Source organism: Nasonia vitripennis, chromosome 4 (genome assembly GCF_009193385.2).
Source record: "Nasonia vitripennis strain AsymCx chromosome 4, Nvit_psr_1.1, whole genome shotgun sequence".
Lineage (NCBI taxonomy): Eukaryota > Metazoa > Arthropoda > Insecta > Hymenoptera > Pteromalidae > Nasonia > Nasonia vitripennis.
The window spans coordinates 32917413-32935355 of NC_045760.1; the positions used below are offsets into that span (position 1 = coordinate 32917413).

The following is a 17943-nucleotide window of genomic DNA, read 5'->3' on the forward strand; positions in this document are numbered from 1 at the left end:
AATTACAGAGAAAAATGAAAATAAATTACACGATAGACAAAAACAAACATATATATCGCATGGAGTGAAGTGAGAACAAACGAAATTTACTGCTTGTATATAATATATCGTAATAAAACTGATGTACCAAATTATTTGAAGACTTGCTCTTATCCGCTTGAAATATTTTACCCATTTTTTAGCATTGACGACACGCTTTGTTCAGTTGAAAAATTATAATCATCTTTATTATTTTATTTGATCATGATAAAAACAGACAACAAAACAGTATCAACGATCTCACCCTGCTCACTACAAATTCTATGTACAAACTAGAGTATACAGCGCATGGAGAACAAAAACCAAACTCCTCTGTATTGAGATTACATAGCCAAGGTAACCTTTTTTAATTTTTCTAAATGGTATTCAATAATTTCGTTCTTACGATGAAAAAACAATTCATCTAACTATTAAATTGGACCAATTAACCCTCTACGTGTGCAACTTGAAATTGCAGCTAATTTTCGCAACAATAAGTACTTCATTTTCTATATGCTTAATCCAATAAAGAAATTACTTTATACAATATTCGCTGATAATTTCGGAAGACTACCTTAATTAACGGTAGGTGCGAAATGTTGTAAATTACCTTATAATCACCATAGTATCACGAAATCAGGTAAACAGTACACAATGTCGATCACATATCCACAAAACGAACATATTAAGCTATTAGAGTATTTTTAAGCAAGCTGCCGTAAATTTAACAGTCATCGGCAGAATCATTAACGATTTACGTATAATCAAAAAAAGCTGTGATAAAATATTATTCATTCGAGTTCCTGGCCAACAATTTATGTTCAATAACGTCATTCTCATTAGTGGAACTATTCTAATTAATACATAATACCGCTCATGCTACGTATGAAGAACGTTGATTATCAACAAATTACGTATAAACGTTATGTCTAGAGTAAGAGAATAAAGTTAAAATTTTAAATGCGAAATGTACTATTTTCAGCGCTCAGTGGTCCGAGTTCAGGAGATCATTTTCATGAGGTTTATTCAGTTTTCTGCCTTGACAATCTAAGTTTTGAATGCACCAGCCTGTGCAGCCTTCACTATGAAAGTTTTTATAATAGATTCATCTAGTTTGGCAAAATTTGGTGTCTGAATCACAGCAGTCATGTGATTCAAGGCAAATTTAAAGCAAAAATCCTCTAATTCCTGCGGATAATTGCATTTTTGAATCATCTTATATTCTAGAACTTTCACTAGAAAATTAAAAATTCAACTTACTTTGGCATTGTATTCAATAGCGGTACTATAAAGGAATGCAACGTTGGAAACAGTAATTCCCTGTTTAATCATTTGAACGCAACGTCTCTTTAATTGCGTCTCAAAATACGCATTTGCTAAGTCCAATAATTCTAAAATTCAACACGTCTTATTGTTTATACGTAACAATATTAATTCTCAATCAATTTTAAAAATTAAGATCTTAAAATTTTATACCTAAGGCATTTTCTGGAGGCAAGTCAACTTCATCTGTGTACAAGTACCTGAGAAACGATTTGAATACATCGTAGGAAAATTGACTGTGTTCGATTACGCTATGGAAAAAATTAAATACAGTTATTACAATTCTTGATGAAAATTGCCGTTTGTGAAAAAAGTTATAAATAAAACGAATTATTACTCTCGATTGTTTTCTGCCCAGTGTTCTTGAAACATCGACTTGAAATATTGACAACGAATCTTCAGAACAGCTTTATGTACGTAAATTGGTTTCCCTTGAATTTGAATCGTTAGATCGCTCGTAGCCTGGATTAAAATAACTTTAGAATCAACATTAAAAATCAACAGTTTTACAAAATCTTAACTCACTGCATCATCAAAAGCATTTCGAAGACTTTCACTAATTCCAACTTCTTCCTCGGCATGCAGGACGAGTGGCTGATGCATGACACTAGGAGTTGCATAGCATGCAAGAGCATCATGTATGTGAGGCAGTGGAGTTGCCATTGGGCTAGTGACACTTTGACCACGGCATTGACCCCACATATAGATTTTACCTCCCTGACCCATGGCTACACTTATGTGATTGTAATGCAATGTGGCTATGTCTGATATCCTGCCCATTTCTGTTACATTTAACTTTTTTTTTAACAAAATAGAAAGAAATGTCTTTAATACTGTTTAATGACGTTAAAAAATATATAAAATCAAGAAACTCACTTTTATAGGAGTGCATGCATTAGCTTTGTTTCCTAGTCCCAGTTGTCCAAAGCCATTACCCCCCCAAACGTAAAGAGCACCTTCATCACTTAACGCTAAGGTATGAGCATATCCACACGCGACTTTTTCTAAAAAAATACATGTACATGAATACCAAATTGATATACAAATCTATCAATTCTATACCCTTGAATGTTGAAAGTCAAAATGATTACCTATTACAATTCCATTCAAACCAGTGACTTTGCAAGGACTCAATTGGTTGACATAATTTCCAATGCCAAGTTGTCCAACTCCATTGTATCCCCAGCCAAAAACTTCACCGACATCTGTCACAGCCATACTTGATGTTTGACCACATGCTATGGACACAACCACTTTTCCTGTCAAAGCTGAGTTCACCTTTCGTGGTGCACCTTGATTGGAACTTATTCCACTACTAACTTGACCACAATTGTTTTGCCCCCATGAATATACCTGTGTACGGAATATTGTTTCGATAAAAAAAATATTTTTACAAAAACATTGCAGCTATCCTAAACTTACTTCACCATCTTCTGTGAGAGCAACAGAATGATGACTGCCACATGCTATTGCTGTCACAACTTTTTCATTGAGATTTAAACAAAGAGTTGGAGTCAGTCCTTGATTTGTGGAACCATTTCCTAATTCACAGTAGCCATTATGACCCCAGGAGTAGATCTGAAAGAAATCACCACAATTGGTAGATTTATATTAACAAGCATGGTTTACTTCAACATAATTTTTATTTCATAAATTTAGGTGAAGAAAGTTCCAAACTACAAGTAAGATTGCCAGTAGAATAGAAATTTATTTTGGTACCTCTCCTTTGTTTGTAAGAGCAAGAACATGTGGTCCGCTACCATATGCAAACGTCTTTATTCCTTTTCCACAGAGAGCTTCAACCTTCTTTGGATGAAGTGTACTGTGAGAATCTCCAGTTCCCAGACAGCCAGCAGTATTGCTCCCCAAGGCATACACATCACCATCTTTTGTTACAATTAGAGCTTCGTTCCCTAAATTACCTGTTGAAATTAATAATAAGAAATATAAATTATTTATGATAACCATATGTGCAGTTCAAGGTCTGTATATGTATTATAATTATAATGCCAAAAGGGGCAACATAAGAAAAATTGGCTAAGCAATTTGTTTGTAATATTCAAATTTTGAAATAGAAAAGTTTCGTTGAGTTTGTTGCCCCCACGCTAGATATTTTAAGCATTCAAGTACAATCTTTATCGTGGCTTTGTCTCTTCATTAAGAGCAACAAGATAAAAATAATCTTCCATGTAATTGCTATGGATGTTAACTTCCATCAATACATTCCCATGTCAATAGAGATCATAAAGTTTGTTTTCTTAAAAGTGTACACTCGGATTTGATAAAAATAAATTAATATTAATCGCATGTGTGTGTTATATTGATGTAAACTGCTCAATGAGAGCAATGAAAACACTGAGAAAGTATATTTAGCTCCAAGACCCGTCAGGCATTGACCTTTCATTGAAAAGTAACACAGCATCAAGACTCACCATAAACCACAGCCATATGAATGGTTGATATAAACTTGGGCTCCAGCAAGCTGAAAATGGGCCAGTTCTTCAAGTCGGCCCTCGACATCTTGAAAAAGTCGTCCAGCAGTCCTCCGAAGCCGTAATGCGTCCTCCTGAACGACGTCGTCTCGGCGGAGTCCAGCGTCGAAGTGCTAAAGCGAAAACTCAGTCGCTCCAACAGTCCGCAACCCTCTCCACCTTCCTTTGTTCTTTCCTTTGTTGCGACTGCTTGACGAGCAAGAAGAGAAGACCGCGCGCGAATTAGAAAAATGAACGGCCTGACGTCGTTTTTTTCTTTTCTCTTTTATCTTCTTTATTATCGTTTGAGGTTATGCACCTCCGGCAGAACGTCGTGTAGTCGTCATCGAGGTGTCATCGGCGGTGCAGTGAGGTTCTAAGATCAAATCAACAGACGTAACTAAGTAGAGCTGAATCTGGAAGGACTGGAGAAGTCAGACCAGTAGAACTTTCCGAGGATCGAACAACGCTTCATATTCCGGACTTGAAATTGAAAGATTACGCGCAGGACGGAACAAACGTCAACATTCGTTGGTGACTTGGTGTGCGAACCTATGTGAACGTATACCTGTATACATATACCCTGTCTATAAAGGTATACTCGTATACTACACCATTATATATATATATATATATATATATATATATATATATATATATATATAACAACTACTATCAGTGCACCTGTGCACATGCACTACGCTACGCGCGCAGCTGATTCCAGGCGTTATTATTGCGCAGAGATTCAGAGAAGCAAAGGTGGCGGCTTCTCGCGGCGATAGCTGGAGTTAACGATCATCGTAGCGATCATTTGTTATTGTTTACTTCATTAGCGCATAATAGAGCGCGGATAAGAGCTGCAGTGGAAAAGCTGGCGTTACACGCCTGAGAATATTGAGATTTGAAATGTCGATCATACAGAAAAAGTCTGGCGGTAAGTGCGCGATAGAGGGTTGTTCCAGTAGAGCCAGGAAAAACCCGGATATCAGTTTTCATCGTTTTCCTATGGCAAACGAGAGGTTTGTGTACAGACCCGGTGATGAACCTGGTAAAGTTGAGAAGACGGATATGCATGAGGTTTGGAAAGCCGTCACTGGAGTCAAGGTCACCAGTTCCCAGAATACTAGAATCTGCTCGCTGCACTTTTCGAGCTCTGACTATTTATATGGAGGTGAGTTAGATAGATGTGTGATGTGGGGTGTTTTCTTTCTGTTTTAATGGTTTAATTGGTTTTTCTGTCTCCCCCCCCCCCGTATAGACACAACGTCAGGAATGAGAAGGACTTTAAAAAAAAGTGCTATACCTTCCCGCAAATTACCAGATGGACAGAACGAAACCTTTGACAAATCTGGCATTTCACTTGTCGAAAAGAGGAACATGGCAGATGAGATTATCGACAAAGAAAATGCAAACAGAGTTTGTATGTTATCGGAGTATATTAAGAACGAAAAAGACCTTCAAACAGCAACTGGCATTGAATCCTTTGAAATTTTAAATGCAATCACTGATATGATAGCAAAACAGTTTTTTAAGGAGTCAGAAATAATAACCCCCAGAAACAGGGTTATAATGACGTATGTTATGTTAAAACAAAACTTGGATTATAGGTTTTTAAATATGTTATTCCACTGCGACGGAGCAGAGAAATGCGAGGAAATTTTTCATACTACTCTTCGAGTATTGAGCGAATGTTTTAAAACTTTGATAGCCTTACCATTGTATGAGAAAATGTCAGAAAGCTGGCCTGTTCACTTCAGCGAAATTAAAATTGTACTTGATTGTATAGAGATACAAGGTCACGATTCTTGTTATCAAGTCATTGTAGGATCGTCGCTTGGTGGGATCATCTCATACATTAGTGAACCTTACAAGAAAGATGAGCACAATGCAAATATTTTTTGTGAAATTAGATTAACAAAATTGTTGAGACCTGGTGATGGTGTAATGGTAGACAGAGAATTCCCACATGAACAGGTCTGTAAGATTAATGGATGGAAATGTGTCAAGCCCAAATCCTTAAAGGAACAAAAATACCTAAAAAGATTTAATCAAACAATCAATAATTTTAGAACAGTCGGGTCAATAACAGATAAAATTGAAGAAATTTTGATAGTAATCTGCGGTACAATGAACATGAGCACTTTAGTTGGAAAGTCTGAAACAGTGGAAATAGATTGATGTTACATAAGTTATAATATATTGTACGTGTACCAAAAAAATAAATTTAACTTGTCTTTTTTAAATATTCTTCTTGCCTTCATTTTCAAGTAACCTCAAACAAAAAGCGAAATTCCCGCCGTAAATCGATCGATATATCTCGAACGCCCTCTGTCGTGGATATGTGTAAAATCGCGAACAAAACAAGCATCTCATCATCTGCGTGTTATAGGAGTGTTCTTACTAAGCGCTCTCTCATATTCGTGTTTTTATAGTTTTTCCCGCCTGAATCTTAGATGTTGTATGTACATATACATACATGTATGAGGACTGAGGTTGAAGTAAAGGTATAGCCGAACTGCTGAAGTAGCTGGAAACGTTGTTTTATATAATAAAACATAATGAACATAGTACAATCGTTTACTGCCCGAGAAAAAGGTTTAAGTAAGTAATTTTGAATTGAAAATTCGTTGGTGAATAATTTCTACAACTAAACTACTCTGTCTTCTCATAATGAAATTCTCTGATGCTTTGGTGTTCATTCATTACAAGCTTTTGCTAGTTCATAAGCAGTAATTTCATTGACTAAAATTTATTTATTTTCACAGAAAGTATCCAAGGCTATGATATTGCACTGTTGCGATTGAAGTGCTACCATGAGGATGTCTATGCAGGTGTTGCAGCCAATCCAAATGCTGCAGATTATAATCCAAAGCCCCCAGTTTTTGCTTGCAAATTTTCATCTGCACCAGGATATGAACAAGTCATAGCCCTTGCCAATGAAGATGGTAAAATTGCTTTGCAGGATACATCAATTGCTTATGATTCACATGAACCATTAGAGGGAACACAGGTATTTGTCAACACTGATTTTTTGCATGTAAAATTCATATCGAGTATAATGCATTTATGCTTAAATGTATTTTTGAGTGTGCGCTTGAAAGTAAATCCTCAAAATTTTATTTTTTTCTGATCGATTTCAGGCACACAATAATGCTATATTTGACATAGCATGGATGCCTCAGGAATTAAAACTTCTAACAGCATCAGGAGAGAGAACTGCTTGCCTCTGGGATGTTTACTCTGATATCAAAGAGCTACAAGTGTTCCATGGCCATACACATTCTGTAAAAAGTGTTGTTTTTAGACATCAGGATAAAGGTAAAGATAAAAATTGTAAAATTCAGAGTACAATATATTTATTCTCTTGATACAAATACTGAAGTATTATTTTTTCATAGCTGTATTTGCAACTGGAGCCAGGGATGGGGCAATCATGATATGGGACATCAGAGCAAATCACAGTCAGGGTCAGCCTAGGCCAGATAATTCCATTTTTAATGCCCATGAATTAAAGGTGCCACACGCAATCAAACATCGCAGAACACCATCTCAGTCATCCAAATCGACTACAACCCAAAGTGTCACAGCTCTTGCTTTTCAAGATGATTATACTTTGCTTTCTTGCTCCGCAGGCGATGGGTATGAAGAATTTCTCACTTTTATTTCATAGGTTACTATAAATGTATGTTACTTACATATTTTTAAAATTTATTGCAGCTTGATCAAAGCTTGGGATCTAAGGAAAAACTACACTGCACATAAAAAAGAGCCTGTAGCCAAACATGTTATGCACTATGGAGGAAAAAGGAATACTTATAATGGTTTTACTTCTCTGTTAGTTGATCCAGCTGGAATCACACTGTATGCCAGTTGCGTGGATAAGAAGATTTATGCCTACAATATATCATCCTACAATCCAAGTCCAAGTAAGTTGGACAAGCTCGTTTTGTCTCTATAAGCATTATATTATCAACACTTATTAAATTTTATTTTAAATTAGTTGCCGAATACTACGGACACGGATCTGATGACAAGATTCTGTCATTTTTCGTAAAGGCTTGTTTGAGCCCTGACGGAGAATATCTCGCCAGTGGATCAAACGACGAAACGGCTTACATTTGGCGCACGAGAAATCCGGGAACTCCGATAATCAAGCTTTCTGGACATAGGGACGAAGTCACTTGCATTGCTTGGTGTGGTGTAGGTGAACCGAAAATCGTCACTTGCTCAGATGATTGTTACCACAGGATCTGGCGAGTAAGGCCGGAGCCAGTCAGCGACGAAGACAAAATGAATGTATTCGGCTGCGCTGAGCGTTACGAACAACCATCAAACGGAGTCCAAAGTAAGTTTGACAGTAATCCTTGATATAGAAGAACTTGTTTTATTATTGATCTGTTTAACACAATTCCTTTCTAGCTCAATCCGACAATCTACAAGTCTTGACCCCCCATACGGCTTGCACGACTACTCCAAATGGTGAATCAATCAGAAAGTCTGAATCACGATTATCCAGCGCCAACATTGTGTCCTCAGAGAAAAGCGAATCGATTCTTTCGCCGATTCTGGAAAAGCTCGTCACCTCTCCCAGACGTTCAAGCTTGGACAATCGTGCTGCTCGAAAATTACATTTTAGTCCTAGCTCGAGTGCAAATAACAGCAAGACACCCGAACCCGTTAATAAAAGTAGACCAGCCAGCAAATCTGTCGAAGAAACTGTAGCTGATCCCTGTTGCATTGCCGACAGCAGGAAAACACCGGAACTCTTGACTCCAAGTAAACGAACTAGCAAATTTACCGACCAATCACTGGCTGATTGCTCGTACGAACGAATTCCAGCGCTACCTTTCTCACCTACTACTGGCCTTCCAAATTTCGTAGTGGACGGCACAGCTCCTCATCTTCTTGCCAATTCCCCCATCAAGGCCCGAGATAGGATGAATTGGCTAACAGAACTCCACAAGAGGAAAAGCGTTGAGCGAAGCGGAAGCAGAATAAGCCAAGATTCGCCCAGCCCCAAGAGAATCCGCAAGACTCCGACGAGAAGGGCTAGTAAGATAAAGAATGGAGATCTGAGAAAGACGCCCAGAAGTTCGCCTTGTGCTGTACCTGCGATCACGAATTTTTACAATAACTTAAGTTTAAGCAGCTCGAACCGGCAGTCACCTTGCTCATCTTGATACTTGTTCAGAACAAGTTTTTAAACATTTATTTCGTATTTATTTTTATACGCAGATTAAAATTTTAATTCCATATGCATCTCTGCATAAATTGTCTTGAAGCCGTTTTCAGATATTTTTACACGTCTAGTGTACAAGTTGTTCTGGGAAGTACGAAGACAATAATAACATGTGATAAACATTTTTAAGCATAAAAAGACTTTGCAATGTATTTTCATAAAAAAATCGTTCATGTAAATTACTCATTGTTAGATATCATCACTGTCACGTAGATGTCTCCTTTCTTTTATAAAGTATGTAGGAATGACGAATATAATACAGATATTCGAGTTTGGTAGATACATACGTCGTTTAGTATGTATTTTCATCATTGTCATTTAAAATACATTTGTTTTTCATTTCTGTGTTGTCGCATTACTTACTTTAATAAACAGTATTCATTAATTGAATCGTCCTATCTTAATATTCATTATGAAATCCTTCCTAAATGCATGCACTTGTTTTTTGAAACTAATAATCAATGAAGTAGGAATATGAAATAAACAAGGTTGTATTTTGGTAGAAACGTTTATTACATCAAATCTCGGTGATTACACGTACATCATTGTCAAACGTGAAGTGATTTTTAGATGTGTTACGTTAATTGTATGGTGAGGCGTAATAAATTAAGTTTCTAACGCAAAGCGGAAATCGGGCAATTTCAAGATTGCATGTATAGTCTTTGTACGCTCCATTCCTATTATCAGTAATGTAGCCCTATTCAACCTATACAGTTGAATTTACGACGAATCTTACAAACTAAATGGATTTACTTGAAACTAGATCTCGAATGAGAATATATACATTGTGAATAATTCAATTAGAGAAAAAGCTTTCTTAATCAATATACACATTTTGTTCAGTAAATACGATTGAATAGCAACGGTAACTGAAATTGCTCTTTTCATTCTACCACATCTTTTTTGATATTAAGTAAACTGCACTCAATAACGTACAAGAAAATGTAGCAAAATTAAATACGTTTCATCACATGGTATGACACATAATTACAAAAATAATTAGTAAACTTAAGTTTAACGATCAGCAATTGAATCGGAATAAAAACTTTATTAGTTTTACATTCAACGCTCGGCCGAAAGGATTCTTTTTTTACAATAGAACAAAAAAAAGAACGAGTTACAAACATTACAACTTGTGGAATTAAGAGAATGCGATTCTTATGCGAAAAAGACGAACATATGTAAGTACATAAAAAATAAAATAGCTACACCGTCGAGTCTCGGAGTATGGATTCGAAGTAATGGGCGGCGCAGTTATCGAAAAACATCTTCTCTAAAATACAATACAATTATAAATTAATAAGGCTAGTATGTTATCGTCTCACTTGAATAACTCTTCGTTTAAGCTTATAAATATTTATATATTATCTCATACACATGGAAATGACGGATAAGACCTTACGTACTAATGACTATTATGCGATAAAATCTCGCTTATTCTCTGTATAAAAAATAACATGAATAGTCTCAAAAAAGTCGCTGTCGTCAATGACGACGTCGCATAAATGGCTTCCGAACTAGCTCTTTTCCAAATTTTTTTTCACGTCCTTTTCTTCCTTTTTTCCATAATCGTTTTTGATAAAACATTTCATCATTATTTTTTTGAATTATCGAACGTATAATAAGTAGAGACGCCGGCTTTATCCAGTAAACGAAAACAAACATGCAGCATTATTTCTCGTGCCTACACATCCCTTGAATAAACAACAAGCATTTACAAGTTTATAATATATTCATCCATATCCTTCCATATTTTCTTTATTAAATGATGAGCAATGCTTTAATGTATTTAATAATTTTTACTTGGTATTCTCGCCACCGAGTCCTATATTTTTAACAGCAAATATAATGCTTAATTTACTTTTGAATATAATATATATTTGTTTACATAATATATACCTTTTGGAATACACGCAATCAAGTGCGATATTCGTTTATTTGGTTTATTATCTTGGATATGTTGAATCTGCGCCGCTGATATGCGAAGGAGCAATAAGAGAGCCTCAGTCTCGTCCAACGACTCGATCACCGTTTTTGTTTACTGGATGCATCGTACACTTCAGTAGATATTCGCTTGTGGGAATCACGGAGAGCCCTTAGCATTTTTCAGTTCATTTTTCTCTTGCATATTTCATATTATTTTCTTTTATTTTCAATCGCAGTGCTGAGAGAAAAGAGAAAAGAAGCGACGCCTGTGCCGTGAGGATATTGTTACCACTCCTTGGCGGTTTTAAGTAGTTACCTATATAAGAAAACACATTTTGATTCATCGTTTTGCGTGGAACGCATATCATTACACGAGTTATCATTACGCGAAGATATATACGTGTATCGGATTCATTATGAAATCGTATAAAAGTGGAACGTACGACGCAGTATAATCATACATATTATCGTTTAGGCAAAATTTGAAAAAACTCGCGGTACAAAATTGGGCGCTGGTGTGTCATACATATATATTGCGGAATTAGTACGTAGAGTTTAATTTATCGAAAAATCATTCCGAGCTTGTACGAGATTAAAATGCGCTCTGGAGAATCGCTCATATGCAAATCAGTATAGCTGCGCACACGGTTTATAATAGACTTTTTCCCCTTGATAAACTTTATGAACTGTGTGAATCGATAGAGTTATATATATCGTTAAAATTCTCATAATATTCCACAAAAACAGTATGAACAAAGTTTGCTTCGACTTGAATATGCGTTGTGTATCTTCATACATATAGGGCATTATCGGAGTATATATATATCGTGTATGCGAATTCGCTTCTCTCCGAAGTCCTCGAAAAAAATTATACCAATCATACCAGCCCGCACGCGGCGCACGCGTGCGCAAGCATATATGTACAAGCGCATAGAATCATATGAAGGACGATTATTACATTATTAAAATATAAGGTACGATCAGTGGAAGATCCATCAGGAAATGATGCACGTTAACCGACGCACCTCGTGGGGGTAAAAAAAACAAAAAAAAAAAACAATCATCTAGTATAATGTTTGTCCCAGTCGCGCAGAGACAACGAGCGTCCCGAGTATAGCGTGTATAAGCACGCGAGCCCTTTAGGACTGCTCGTGAGCGATCTCCTTGTCCTTGTTGAGCAACTGCTCGGTGTTGGCGTTGTTGGCTGCGTGGATCTCCTGCTCCTTGAGTCGTTGCCTCTTGTTTCGGTTGCGCTTCTGAAGGCAGCAGAAGGCCACGCAGATGCAGCTGACGAAGGCGCCGATGCAGGAGGCGATCCAGATCCAGGTCGAGCGGGCTTTCTGAGCCTCGGCCTTGTCGCGCAAATTCGTCACGCAGCCGCTGTACAGGGACATCGTGCGGTTCGAGAACTCGATTAGCGAGCAGCGATCGCGCAGAGACGAGGGGCACTCGAGCTGCGGCTTCGGGATCAGCTGAAATGAAAGTCGAGTTTGAGGGGGAGAATTAGGCAAGAATTATTTTGGGGCGGCTGTTGCGTAATTTCGAGAACTGCACGAACCTGAATGTTCCTCTTCTTGATCCACTTGTTGAACTCGTGGCACTCGCAGTTGTTCTCGCTGAACTTGAGCGGGTTCCCGGTGAGGTCGAGCTGCTGCAGCGAGCAGAGCGGCGCGATGTCCTCGCTCGAGAGCCTGCTGATGTGGTTGTGCGAGAGGTTGAGCTTCGTGAGCATGGCCAGGGGCGCGAGCCGCGGCATTCTGGTCAGCTGGTTGTTGGAGGCGTGCAGCCAGTTGAGCGGCGACCTCACGCCGGACACGTTGAACGACGAGTCGCCGAGCTTGTTCGAGTTGACGTAGAGGTTGCGCAGCGACTGCAGCTGGAAGAGGCTCCGGGGCAGCTCGAACAGCCCGTTGTCCGAGAGGTTCAGCACCTCCAGGTAGTAGGTCGGCTGGAACGCGCCCTCGGCCACTTGCTGAACGAAGTTGTCTTGGATGTAGAGGAACTTTAGGCTGCTGTACCTCGAGAGGCTGTCGTTGCGCAGCTCCCGGATGCGGTTCTCGCTGGCGTCCAGTATCTGCGCCAGATGCGGCAAGGATGAAATCGCGGGGAAAATCGACAGACGAGACATTTTATTAAATTTATTAAATCCTACCTCGATACTGGACTGCAGGTTCGGCGGAATGTCGTTCAGCTTGAGGTCCCGGCACTGCGCCTGGAACATCCCGTAGGCCCTGGAGTATCTGCACTTCTTGAGCGGCACCTCCGGGTCCATGAGGATCATCGATCCGGCTCCCGCGCTCGACACCTGGCCTCCGACCAGCAGCAGCAGCAGGAGCGCCAGCAGGTTCATCGCACCTGCAATCGTATATGCTATACTAGACCAAGTGGCTTTCGAATATTTCAGCCCCCGAAATCTCGAAAACTATGCTGAAAAAGCGATCGAATAGCCGCCCTCGTTAAAGCGCCGGCCACTTTATGGAAGCCGGCGTGCAGAGCGCGAGGAACGAGCTTGCGGAGCTTGAAAATAGCGCACGCGTTTTATCGCGCGCAGCGTGTGAAAAGGGAATAAACAGCGAGTCGATCGGGAATTCGAGAGCTCTTCTCTCGCGGGGAGCTCGCTGTCAAAAGGCTTAATTTATCGTCTTCTCTAGCCCCGGCATCCGTCTTGGCTCTCTTCGAGTGAACATCGACAATAGACAGACGCCTGTGCCGCGGATTGCTTATCGAAACGATGCCTTCTCGAGCGCTCGCTAAGCGCATTGCTCCCGCGTGCAATGGAAAGTAATTTCATTCGCGCGAGTGCGCGGACAATTTCATTTCGACAAATTCATTATAACTGTTGGCAGTGAATCCGATCGCTGGACGGGCCGGCGTAACGAGTGGCTTGGAAAACATCTACGGCGCTGCAGTGTTTTTCCGCTTCGCGCGCTGCATACATGCGCAAATTGATTGGAAATTCGTCGCCGTTCGTGCCCATCGAATTCCCGTCGGAAACTGCACGCGGAAAAATTGCCGTTGTTTTTTCCTTTTCGGCAGGGAGGGTTATAGGGCCCCGTTCGCACGACGGCGGTGACGGAAGGCGAAATTTCACGGCGCACCCTGTCCTATCCGCAACTCCCTCTTCTACAAAATGCCGCCCAGCCAGGCAGAAAACTCCTGACCGTGAAATCCGACCGAGCGCCATTAGTGCCGCCAGGAACATAGGACACGATGACGTTATAGGATATAAGTGCGTTGAACCCGATTGTGTGGGCTTCTTCGCGGATCGATCGGATGCAAACAAAAGTCGCGGCTGATTATTTTATTCAACACATTTTATTACCAAATGCATTTCGCTCAAAATATGCAGACGATGGAAAAGCTGATTACCGAATAAAGCCGAGAATTATTTTCGAAAATTGATACGCCGCATAAATGAATTTGTTCCTCGAGGCGCAACATATAAAACGAGCGTACGAGAAGCGCCGCCAACTGCCAAGTCCCTGTCCTGCGCACGATGGCTGAGCGTGAATTGGATTCTCTCAAATAAAATACCTCGCCGATTCAAGTTGGAAAAAAGTTGTACAATCGAGAGGGAGCCGTAAGCAGCTTTGCGCTCGGCTGCCCCCCCCCCCTCCCCCCAAACCCTCTTCTGATAGTTGCGCTTATTTAATTAATTAACTCTGTTATTCGATGCCGCGATTTCGAGGCTTTAAACTCGCGACGCTTTTTCAGCAGCTTGTAACGCGCGCTGATTCAATTTACTCCTCTTAATTCCTCCCGGCCTTTCGCTCTGCAGCCGAGAGGTAAATGGGAACTCGAGCTGCACAATGGGCTGCTTCGATATCGACTGGCGCAGCGCGCGGCGAATCGACGGAAGAAAAAGCATTGCTGTTCGACTCTGTTTTGTGTACATGTGCACTTTGAATTCGTTGCGCGGTTATACAGCGAGATTAATATCCACGAAAGCATCGTCGATTCCGAATAATGCAAAAATCATTACAGAACATACGCGCGGTGTACGGATAAGGCCGGGGGAGACAAAGACGCGCCGGGAAAAGAGCGTAGACGCGTAGACGGGACAATAAAATCATTTGAAAAGTGTCGAAGCCTGAAAACTCTCGCGGCGCAGATAAAACTTGCTCTTTCCGCGCGGAATATCGAGCGCTGCGAACTTTCCACTTTGCAACTTATCGCATGCATGAATATTTTTAAGTCTGATTTCTCTCCCTCCCACATGACGTCTTTCAATGTTGAATTGCTCTCCATTCGCCTCGAAAGGCGCGCCTGCGATATAATAGTATATTAAACGCGCGCTTTCAATAAGTAAACATTATATCAGCGGAGAATGAGGAGAAAACGACGCGCGTGTTATTTTATCAGTATGAAAAGACCGGAGAGAAGACGCAATAAATCTTGCACGGCCGCACGGCGACAGACATTCTATCTGATGGTAACAGCCAAAGATACGTCCAGCGGAATGATATACTCGTGTAATACATTTTATGGCGGCGGTCTACAATCATAAAGCAGTGTTAACATGCCGCTCGAGTTGCTTCTCTAGGAAAGGGGGAAACGCCGTGCGATTCTGACTCGTCTTTTATTAGACGAAATTTATATCTGCGGAGCGTTCTCACGGCTTTTACGAAGTGTTAAAAGTTTTTCATTGAATCCAAGTTTGGAGGCGTAATGAAATTTTTCTTAAAACTTGAGAAAGAATGCGCTGTTTTGATGGCAGTTGGCAGCTACGTATGACGGCGTGGCTGTAAACATGCGCGCTCGAGATGATTCGCGAATAATGCGCGAATCCGATAAGACCCGGACTATGAAGAGGCAGATGGAGCAGCGCCCTCGGAAACAAGTGGCCAATTATTCACAGCGGCTCTCGAACTACAAACTAGAGACTGATTGCAGGTCCATTGAAGCCAGGCCGCGAGTCATTCTAAATTCAGCTTTGACTCGTTGTTTTCCGCGTGGCATTTGTACTTATCCGCGCGTCGGGCAACGGGCGTCTGGCCTCTCTAGCCCCTAGTTGTCCAATTGGATCGGAGCATGCAGGCCGCACCAAATCCGGCCGTTTTCAAAAACAGCCGAGCATACTTGAACTTGCTCGTCGTAAAACAGCAGCTTACCCAGCTAAGCCGGCGCACGGCCGGGGCTTCTTGCGAGTTTACAAAAATAAATTCGTTGAGCCGGATAATCATGCTTCGCGCGGCGAATCCGGGAGTGCAATTTATTTCGAAATGCCGGCTCCGCTCTTTAACAGAAAGCGATGCGCGACCGGATGACGCAGTGTAGTCGAGGAGGCCGGGGCATTAAAAGCCCCTCGAGGAGGCTAATACCCGCCGCGGGGAGAAAAACTCGTTTTCCAGCGCTGCAAATTAGCGCAGTTATTCAGCTGCGAAGCTAATCTGATTAGGCGTAATCGCGCTCGCTATCGATTATAGGCCGCGCGATGCAGCCAGCCGAATAGTGATATTTTCCGCGGAAAAGAAATCAGCCGCCGACGTACTCGATAAATCGATATCTGATATCTTCCCCAGTCGGAGACACAGCCGCGGAAAAAGGCAGCCTGCACAATGATCGATCCGATCGCGCGCGCGAGACGCGGCAGCGGCAAGGCACAGCCGAGTGGCAGCTGCGCTCATTACGCTCGGATTATTTCGCAACGGCACTCGAGACCTCTCCGCGACGGAGGCGAAGCGAAAAAGCCGAGGGACTCGCGGGACGGCCAGAAATAACGGACGGCCGCTGCAGGCGCGGCGCTCGTCTGCAGCCATAATGGCGAATCGCGGCGAACGAGAGCGAGAGTTTGAATTGGCTGGGCCATCTAAATAAATTAGCCGCTTGGCCCTCGCGCAAAACAGACTAGCTCGCTAATCGAAGCTAATCGAAAGATTCCAAGCCCGAATCGCCGTGCAAATCACGAAGAACGCGAGGGGGCGAAACCGTCTCCCGGCTCTTTGTCCGCCAAAGGCGTTTTAACGGCGCTTTTTCTTCCGCCGGCTAACGACTTTCAACGGGTTGTTAACGCACCGCGCCCTCTACGGCCCTCTGCTAATTGCGAAGCACCCGAAATATGAGCATGAATCAGGACATTTCGAAAGTTGGTCCCCGCAGTCTTATAAATATCGCCGCCGCTGCGCTGCAGCTAAAACGCTAATCCGGATCGTCCAGCGCCGCTGACTAAATATATAGGTACCCAAATCTTTGCTTCTTCTTTTACCCGCCCCTCCAGCGACGGCTGCTGAGCCATTGACCAAACATCACGCGACCAACTCCTCGCGAAATTTCGCGCCCCGACGATCGTTTTGCTCTCATCTCGACTCCAGTCGCCTCGGTAATTCCGATGAAAAGCGTCGCAGCTGCAGTCAATCAAGCGCCGCCCGTCAAGCTCATTCTTCGCACTGGAAATTCATTCGAGCCCCGCGGCTGTGACATAAAAGATATTTCCAAAATTACGAGAATAAGCGTCAGAAATTGTTATTTTCATCCGCCGTATTAATAAGGTCTCAGGGTCTGGACGTCGCGCGCGTATTTTTAGCCGGCCGAGGGTGCAATCGTGTCTCGAGAATCATCGTTCAAAATTCGAGCGACACGCGATGGCTCTTAATTTCGCCTCTCGCCAGAAAAATTCTGACCCACATACCGTTCCCCCGATTATAGCTACATATCCATAGAAATATGCGCATAAATGATCCATGTCCGAAGAGCTGTTACTGCAGCAATTCACTATTATAACATTAGCCTCGGCGGCTGCACGGATAACTCGTCGTTTACTCTCGCGGACATGCATCAGATAGCGAATAATTGACGATGACTTTATCGAGATTCAATCTGTCCGATGAAATAACCAACCCGACAGCCGCGGCAGCCCGCCTGTCAGAGCGAATTGATCCGATTGCGACGAGCTCCAGTCAGCCCGAACCACATTGTTGCGGGGGCCATAAATGTTCCGAAAGCGTCATCATTCAGCATTGAAGAAAA

General features: G+C 41.5%; 3 protein-coding genes across 8 annotated transcripts in view; 1 reads left to right on the plus strand and 2 right to left on the minus strand.

Annotated features, from left to right (window-relative positions):
- Positions 1–200: 200 nt before the first annotated feature.
- Positions 201–4373, minus strand: LOC100115775 (RCC1 and BTB domain-containing protein 1). Of its 2 annotated transcripts, none has more exons than XR_004344824.1 (10): positions 3774–4353; positions 3061–3263; positions 2764–2919; positions 2433–2694; positions 2218–2345; positions 1867–2136; positions 1679–1803; positions 1495–1592; positions 1279–1425; positions 201–1206 (listed from the first exon to the last, which is right to left on the minus strand). XR_004344824.1 is itself a non-coding variant. In XM_001600354.6 (10 exons), the coding sequence occupies exons 1-10, from the start codon at positions 3859–3861 to the stop codon at positions 1066–1068; spliced, it is 1602 nt and encodes a 533-aa protein (XP_001600404.1). In that variant the 5' UTR covers positions 3862–4373; the 3' UTR covers positions 201–1065. The 2 variants fall into 2 exon arrangements, 1 of the variants encoding a protein (XP_001600404.1); XM_001600354.6 differs by having other exon boundaries at positions 1279–1409; positions 3774–4373.
- LOC100115689 (protein lethal(2)denticleless) lies at positions 4291–9441 on the plus strand. Its single transcript, XM_031930473.1, has 9 exons — positions 4291–4407; positions 4554–4983; positions 5071–6413; positions 6578–6822; positions 6953–7130; positions 7211–7451; positions 7530–7738; positions 7813–8157; positions 8232–9441. The coding sequence occupies exons 3-9, from the start codon at positions 6371–6373 to the stop codon at positions 8990–8992; spliced, it is 2022 nt and encodes a 673-aa protein (XP_031786333.1). The 5' UTR covers positions 4291–4407; positions 4554–4983; positions 5071–6370; the 3' UTR covers positions 8993–9441.
- Positions 9442–9543: 102 nt separating this feature from the next.
- LOC100115646 (biglycan) overlaps positions 9544–17943 on the minus strand; it is a 33148-nt gene continuing 24748 nt past the window's right edge. For 2 of the 5 annotated variants that reach the window (XM_008216350.4, XM_016989782.3), the window contains 3 exons: positions 13130–13332; positions 12536–13051; positions 10166–12449 (listed from right to left, as the gene is read on the minus strand). In XM_008216350.4, coding sequence (XP_008214572.1) covers positions 12117–12449; positions 12536–13051; positions 13130–13332 — 1052 coding nt within the window. In that variant the 3' untranslated portion in view covers positions 10166–12116. Of the gene's footprint in view, positions 12450–12535; positions 13052–13129; positions 13333–17943 lie in introns of all 5 variants that reach the window. The other 3 variants (XM_003428059.5, XM_001600263.6, XM_032598870.1) reach the window with 3 other exon arrangements.

Coding starts and splice junctions, on each gene's coding strand:
- LOC100115775 (XM_001600354.6), bottom strand. CDS start 3,861: ATGTCGAGGGCCGACTTGAAGAACTGGCCCATTTTCAGCTTGCTGGAG. Junction 2,137..2,217: donor ATGCATGCACTCCTATAAAA/GTGAGTTTCTTG, acceptor TTAAAAAAAAAG/TTAAATGTAACAGAAATGGG. Junction 1,207..1,278: donor CTATTGAATACAATGCCAAA/GTAAGTTGAATT, acceptor AATTATCCGCAG/GAATTAGAGGATTTTTGCTT.
- LOC100115689 (XM_031930473.1), top strand. CDS start 6,371: ATGAACATAGTACAATCGTTTACTGCCCGAGAAAAAGGTTTAA. Junction 7,452..7,529: donor TCTTGCTCCGCAGGCGATGG/GTATGAAGAATT, acceptor AATTTATTGCAG/CTTGATCAAAGCTTGGGATC. Junction 8,158..8,231: donor ACCATCAAACGGAGTCCAAA/GTAAGTTTGACA, acceptor ATTCCTTTCTAG/CTCAATCCGACAATCTACAA.